Source organism: Alexandromys fortis, unplaced genomic scaffold, assembly GCF_014885135.2.
Source record: "Alexandromys fortis isolate MF-2015 unplaced genomic scaffold, M_Fortis_MF-2015_v1.1 scaffold_282, whole genome shotgun sequence".
NCBI classification, from domain to species: domain Eukaryota; kingdom Metazoa; phylum Chordata; class Mammalia; order Rodentia; family Cricetidae; genus Alexandromys; species Alexandromys fortis.
Genome location: NW_026068199.1, coordinates 793540 through 801337, shown reverse-complemented (window position 1 = coordinate 801337; position 7798 = coordinate 793540). Strand labels below are relative to the sequence as shown.

Here is a 7798-nt window from a genome sequence, read left to right as displayed (position 1 = left end):
AGAGCAGGCTGGCCTTGAACTCACAGAGATCCACTTGTCTCTGCCTGTGCTGGGATTAAAGGTGTGCGCCATCACTGCCTGGTCAGCCTGTTTTCTTATAGCACCCAGGACAACCAGCCAGAGGTGACACCAATGATGGTGATCTAGGCCTTCTCACACCAATCATCAGTCAAGAAAATGCACCACAGGCAAATCTGGTGGGAGTATTTTATCAATTAAAGTTCCCTCTTCCCAAATGACTTGAGTTTGTGCCAAACTGACAGGGAACTGACCGGCACAGGTTACAACAGATCAGCAGAGCATCAGCTATGTGTGTCTGGATTCTATTTTCACAACAGCACAATGAATCAGGTCTGATTCTATGAATCTTGATATGTGAAGGCATAGAAACAGTAAGTACAGATGTTAACAAGGTGACAGAATAAAGGTGGTATAGTCTAACAGGAAACAGTAGGATTTAGAAAAGATTGATTATTCTATACATGCATGCTCTGCCTTGCTGTATACATGTGCACTGTATGCATGCCTGGTGTCATAGAAGTCAGAAAAGGGCATTGTATCCCCCAGGACTGAAGTTAGGGAAGATTTTAGATGGAATGTGTGTAAAGAGACAGGGAGAGAGAGAGAGAGAGAGAGAGAGAGAGAGAGAGAGAGAGAGAGAGAGAGAGAGAGAGAGACTGATATGGCCTGGAGAGAAGGGAAGCGAGAGAAAACAGGCGGAATTCCGCCTTTTAAAGGAAGGGGCTACTGCCTGCATACTGAGCATGCACACAGGGGAGAAGTACTCTGTCAAGTCTCCAAGGGGTGGGCCAGGTGTGCCTAAATACACACCTGAATGAGAATTTTGGGAACTCAACCTTGGTCCTCTGCAAGAGAAGCAAGTGCTCTCTCTGTCTCTCTCTCTCTTTAAATTTATGTATGTATGTATGTATGTATGTATGTATGTATGTATGTATGTATGTATGTATGTATAGAGTGTTCTGCCTACCATGTGAATGCTGGGAATTGAACTTAGGATCTCTGGAAGAGCAGCAAGTGCTCTTAACCACTGTAATATCTCTCCAGCACACAAAGTGGGATTCTTAGCATCAAACATTTGGTCTGAACATAATACCAACCTTATCTCTTTATTTTCAATTATAATTAATTAAATTAATTAATGGGGGTCACAGACATGTCCTCTCTATTTGTGATGTGGTTCTTAGGGATCAAACTCAGGTTGCCCACCTTGCAAGCTCCTATGCTTGTGTGTGTGGTGTATGCATGTGCAGTGTGTGTGTGTGTGCTTGTGTGTGTGCGCACATGTGCATGCACATGCATGCAGAAGCCAGAAGAGGACATCAGATGTCCTTCTGTATCTGCTTTCTGCCTTATTTCCTTCATACGAGATCTCTCACTGAACGTGAAGCTAGATCAGCAGGCAGTAAATCCCAGCAATCTTCCAGTATCTGACCCCTTGCCCCAGCACCGAAGCAATAGGCACATGCAACCATATCTGTTTTTTTAAAGCGGTGCTGGAAATTTGAACTTAGGTACTCATGCTTGCCCAGTAAGTGCTTTTAGCCACCGAGCCACCCCTCCATCCCCTAAAGCTCTCTTTTGGTGCACATCAAGTGACTTGTCCAGCACAGGAAGCACCTAACCATTGGCTCTTCACATTATTCACTGCCTCAGACTCCATCCCTCCATTTCCCCTCTATTTCCATTTCTTCCCCTGCATTCCTTTGCCTCACTTGTTCCAACCTCTTTCTGCTGTCTTTATAGTCATTCATTATTCCGTTCATCCATCCGTCCATCCGTCTGTCCGTCTGTCCATCCATCCATCCCTTCCTTGAGGCTTCCTGGGAGCCAGGCTCTATGCCTTGCAATGGTAGGAATACAAGAAGTCAAATTTTAGTTGCCCCTCCCCCACCTTTAGGAACTCCCAGCTTGCAGAAGATAAAGAATATCAAAAAGTCTACCTGATGCATGCACTACAAGGGACGGCCTAGGGAACTGTTAGCCCTGGAGAATCCACCTTGTGTGTGCGCACGTGTGTGCATGTGTGAACTCCTAAACTGTATCTGCCGAGTAATTATTACATCTGCAAAGGCCAGCAAGTTGGAGGGAGCTCGGGTTTACGAATGAATGTATTTTATGCAATACAGTTTGTGTTCGCAGGCTATATATCACAGGCAATAAAACAACCTGCTCCCACAGATTGAAATAGATAGGTTCTAGTGGGTGGGAGGGTGAGAGTCAGAGAGAGGATGGGATGAAGCTGCAGGATGATCTCTTGGTTCTCAGGAACTGCATGCGGTGTTTTCGGAGTCCTGGCTTTTCCATGCATCTTCAGCCTTTTCAACAAGCTTAGGGTACAAGGGTGCCTTGACATGGCGGCAACACTGACTTCTTGGAGGGAAAATGGGAAGCCACATAAATTGAGAGCAAAGGTCTCTAGTAGAGGATACTTGGAAGGATGTCAGCCTCTGAGGTATTGTCTTTCTCCCTTCCCTTTCCTCCTGTCTTCTCTTCTTTCTCCTCCCTCCCCTCTCTGGCAGGAGCACAAGCATCCCAGGCTGGCTCCGAGCTCTCTGCGTAGCCAGGCGTGACCACGAATCTCCTGTCCTCCTGCTTCTACTTCTGGCGTGTGCTGGGATTCCAGGCTTGTGCCACCACACCTGCCCTGTCCTCTCCCTGCCCCGCCCCCTTCTCTTCCTTTAAAAAACATTCTTAATACAGGTGGGAAACAGGTGTGAGGGGTGCAAAGTTTGCCCCGACACCAGTTGTGGACTAGGATTCCAACCTCTTAGTCAACCCAGAGAGCGCGGGAATAGAAATTGGGGGCTGGGGGTGTGCGTCTGAGTAGGGGAGGGTCTTCTCAGAACACAGGGGTTGACGGTCCCTAATTCTGACAATCCCACCATCCCCATTCCCTCTCCAGGGTTGAAAAGAGGTGTCTGCGTGAAGATCAACCACTTTCCGGAGGACACGGATTACGACCATGACAGCGCGGAGTACCTGCTCCGTACGTGGGCGGGGTGGAGGTGGGGTCGAGGATCCGGGTGGGATGAGGAAGGACAGTGTGAGTTCTTGGAAGGAGGTGGGCGGGCGGGGGACGGGGGGACTGGGAGGAGCTTGAACCTCACTCCTAGGTTAGTTTCCCTTCCCAGGCTATCCAGGTCCAGCAGCTCAGCTCCCGGGCCAGAGGGGCAGGCCCAGCGGGGAATCCTGGGTGATGATTGGTCGGTTGGATGTCTATGGCCGGGCAACTTTGTATAGTAAAAGGTTGTAGATTGGCTGCCGAGCTGGGCCTGCAATCTGCCGCCTGGACTGACTACTCCCCTGGGGGGAGCATGTACTGCGATTGGGTTGTTATCCTGAGATCGTGGCAAAGTCTTAATTATGATTGGCTGGTTTAACCAGGCTCAGAAATAACAGAATCTGACTGTCCAGGGTTTTAGGAAAAAGAGGGAAAGCACCCGTGGAAAGGTAGAAATAAAAAAAAAAGGAGATAAAGAAGCATAGGATGAAATATGGAGATACAAACAAGAGAGGGATGAATACAGGGAGAAAGAAAAGCAGTGGGAGAGAGAAACGTGATAAAGGTGCAGAGAAAAAGGAGGGGAGGTGGGGTGGAAAAACAAAGAAACTTTAAAATCAGGAGGGAAAATGAGATGAAAAAGAAAAGAACCGGAGAGGCAGAATTAGCGAACTAAATTTAGCTAAGCAAAGAGGGAAGCAGGCAGGAGGTGCGGTGGGCCTGGGGCTCAGTGGCCCGCCTGACAGCCCACGCGCTCTCCTCTCGTTCCTTCTCTTTTCTTTCCTTCCCTCAGGAGTGGTCCGGGCCTCCAGCATCTTCCCGATCTTGAGCGCCATCCTGCTGCTGCTCGGGGGCGTGTGCGTAGCTGCCTCCCGCGTCTACAAATCCAAAAGGAACATCATCCTGGGCGCGGGGATCCTGTTCGTGGCAGCAGGTGAGAGGCAGAGAGAAGGGGAGGCGGGCCACCCACTTACGCGTGGGTGTCTGCGCGTGTGCATGGGCGCATGCGACTGCAAATCCAGCCTGCCCTAAGCGCCCCCTGGGGACTGGAGTTTTCCTAGGCTCCTCCCATGCTGGGTAAGGTAGGTTTAGGTTTAGTTTGTGCCTGCACAGACTGGTGTCTGTGAGTAAAGTGGGAGGCAAGGAGCGGAGTTTCCCTAGCTGTCCTAGAGAACTGAAGGAGGCGTCTGAGATGGAGGAGGGGACCTGAGACACATAGGAGTCTAACGATAGGGAGGTGGGACTGGGGCTGAAGAGGAAGAAATTGACCTGAATGAATCCTTAAAGGGGCTGGTTCTAAGAAAAACCCTCTAGGCCAGGTTCTCAGTGGGTCGCGACCCCTTTGAGAGGTTAGACAACGCTTTCCCAGGAGGTCGTATATCAGATATACTGCATATAGATAATTACATTACGATTCATAACAGTAGCAAAGTTACAGTTATGAGGTAGCAACAAAAATAATTGTTTTGCCGGGGGGTGGGTCACAGCATTAGGAAGATCGAGAACCACTGCTCTAAGCCCAGGAAAATGAAACTGAAGGTGTGAAGACCAGGCTTTGCCTGTTTGAGTAAAAAGGCTATTTACTGGAAAATTCAAAAGGAGATAGGTTATGCAGGAAGCTAGACGGAGGCCAGGATGTGAAGTTGGTTACCACAAGAGCTAGGGCCTTGGATTGTGCATGTGACTGGGCAATAGGGTGTACAAAGGTGCGGGTCCCATCCCAGCCACGTTTAACCCTCCCCCCCCCAGATGTGATGCCTGCCTGCAGTCCAGAGGGATCATAAAGAGTTTGAGGACTGCTTAGGCTTTGTGAGAAATCTCAAAATAAAAGACTCCCAACCCCAAATAGAACTGGCCTAGGGTAGCAGACGCCAGGATTATGAGCCTTAAGGACAGAGCTCAGACCTGCTCGTTAGTACGATTAGGACTGGAAAGTAGAATGAAGAAAAGGCCCCTTCTGCACAGGAACGGAGTTTAGGGTAATGAACGTGGGGCTTGCTTTAAATTCCCCAGGATGGTTTAGACCAATGGCTAACAGGGTATAGATACCCACCCCCAGACAGACAGACAGACAGACAGACAGACAGACAGACACACACACACACACACACACACACACACACACACGGAGATTAGATTAATGAATGTGGGGGTTGCTTTAGATTGATTCCCCAGAATGGTTTAGACCAATGGGTAACGGGGTATAGATACCCCCCAGACACACACACACACACACACACACACACACACACACACACACACACGGAGATTAGATTAATGAAGGTGGGGCTTGCACCTAGAAGGGACTTTAAGACATTTAACTAGCCTGGTATGTGTTGTGGAGAGCAGTGGTCTAGACCTGCACAGGGAGGGTCTGGTTAGGTGTGAGAGAGGTGTGTGGCAAGGTGGAAATACTGACCTACACCTACAGGGCCTGGGGTTTAGAAAACTGGAGGTTGGACCTGGATTAGGAAGATTTATTATAATTAGGGTGCAGTTAAGGCTAGTAAGGCCAGTACTCTATAGTGCAGGGAGGGTTAGGCCATCAGTGGACAGATCTTAGAGATTTAAAGTGGAATTATGCCATTAGCAACAAAAAAGGAACAGAAGGCGGGAACTGGGGAAAAAATCCGGGTTTATACTTTGGACAGGAGCTGCAAACCGCGTCTGGGACTACCTCACCAAAGGTAGATTTGAGACCATTCAGTGTTGGGCCTAGATTTGTGTGTGTGTGTGTGTGTGTGTGTGTGTGTGTGTGTGTGTGTGTGTGTGTATTTAGATCCATGGAGGCTAGATAAGAAGGGGCCGAACCTGAACTACCTGGGGGTGATTAACCTAAACTGTGGGAGGAATGAAGATCGTTAGGACAGGGATGGGCCATTCTCAGCCTTTGTTAGGACTCTCCAAGGTAAGGTCTGAGTCCTCCTGGGGGCAAGGCCTTGACCACATAGGGGTGCAATTTAGACCCATATAGGTAAGGCATATGGAACTGATGACCGGAGAAGGGGCCAGGGCAAGGTATGGATAGGACCAAGATTGGGGGTGCGGGGGGATAGCGCTAACTCAGAGGGCAGAGGCTAGATCTCCAAGGGAAGTATTTTAGGCCAATGGGGGAGAGGCTTATAGATTTCTGAAGTGGGGGTTTAGACCAATGAGGATGGGACTTAGATTCCGGAAGATGGCTTAGGCCAATGGGAACAGAACTTGCATTCCTCTGGTGGGTTTAGATTCTTGAGGAGGTGTTAGCCGTTTTGAGTGATACTTAAACTACTTGGGGGTGAAATTCATACCGATGGCAGTGGGGCTTAGGCTCTTAGGGTGGAATTTAGCCCAGCAATGGTGGGAGTTAAGTTCTTGGGTGTAGTTTAGAGAGCAGGGCTAAGACTGCTGGAGTAGAGTTTAGTCCAGTGGGAACACGGGTGGAATTTAGCTTAGTGGGCTCAGGGCTTAAGACTGCTGGGTGGAATTCAGTCCGATAGAGGTGAATCTTAGACTCTTGGGTGTAAAGCTTAGACCAGTGGGGTGGGTTTAGACTCCTGAGTGGGTTTATGCCAGGGAAGTGTAACTTAGACCAGGTGGGCAGGACATAAGTGTTTAACCAAGAGTAGAGTTTAATCAGTTGCAGCCGGGCCTAGAATCTGGAGTAGTTTTTAGCTCAGTGGGTCTCAGGGTTTATATTCCTGGGGTGGAGCCTAGCCTAGTGGAGGCTCCGGTTTAGACCACAGGGGATTAAGTCGGCCAGAGGACTGCCGGTCCTCTAGGCTCCCACATGACCGTCTCCATCCAGGCCTGAGCAACATCATCGGGGTGATCGTGTACATATCAGCCAACGCGGGCGAGCCAGGCCCCAAGAGGGACGAGGAGAAGAAAAACCACTACTCGTACGGCTGGTCCTTCTACTTCGGCGGGCTGTCCTTCATCCTGGCCGAGGTGATCGGCGTGCTGGCCGTCAACATCTACATCGAGCGCAGCCGCGAGGCGCACTGCCAATCTCGCTCGGACCTGCTCAAGGCCGGCGGCGGCGCGGGCGGCAGTGGCGGGAGCGGCCCCTCGGCCATCCTCCGTCTGCCCAGTTACCGCTTCCGCTACCGCCGCCGCTCCCGCTCCAGCTCCCGAGGCTCCAGCGAGGCATCGCCGTCGCGGGACGCGTCTCCCGGCGGCCCCGGGGGTCCGGGCTTCGCCTCCACGGACATCTCCATGTACACGCTCAGTCGCGACCCGTCTAAGGGCAGCGTGGCTGCGGGGCTGGCGGGCGCCGGGGCCGGCAGCGGCGGCGGCGGCGTGGGCGCTTACGGCGGGGCGGCCGGAGGCACGGGGGGAGGCGGGGCGGGCGCCGAGCGGGACCGCGGGAGCACAGCGGGCTTCCTCACGCTGCACAACGCCTTCCCCAAGGAGGCGGCGTCCGGCGTCACGGTCACGGTCACCGGACCGCCCGCTGCGCCCGCGCCCGCGCCGCCTGCACCTGCAGCACCCGCTCCCGGGACCCTGTCCAAAGAGGCTGCTGCGTCCAACACCAACACGCTCAACAGGAAAACCACGCCCGTGTAGTGGTGCTCGCCTTCGCGGGGAGCCGGGGGGCGCGTCCGGGGCGCGTGCGCGGGCGCGCGTGCAACGAGGCCGCCGGATCGGGGTGCCCCCCAGCTCTATCCCCGCGAGCGCGCTGGACACCGCTGGGCCTTCCAGCCCCTCCTCGAGCCCCTCCACACCCTCTACCCCCGTCACGCTCTGAAGCAGGGACCCTTGGGGAGGGGGACGGGACAGGAAAAGGGGCTCAGG

At 52.2% G+C, this 7798-nt stretch overlaps 1 protein-coding gene across 1 annotated transcript in view; it reads left to right on the top strand.

Moving 5' to 3' along the window:
* The window catches only part of Cacng8 (calcium voltage-gated channel auxiliary subunit gamma 8), a 21627-nt gene extending 14057 nt beyond the window's left edge, over positions 1 to 7570 (top strand). Inside the window, exons 2-4 of the mRNA XM_050129865.1 lie at positions 2924 to 3007; positions 3816 to 3956; positions 6810 to 7570. Coding sequence (XP_049985822.1) covers positions 2924 to 3007; positions 3816 to 3956; positions 6810 to 7570 — 986 coding nt within the window. The remainder of the gene's footprint in view (positions 1 to 2923; positions 3008 to 3815; positions 3957 to 6809) is intronic.
* The last annotated feature ends 228 nt before the right edge of the window (positions 7571 to 7798 follow it).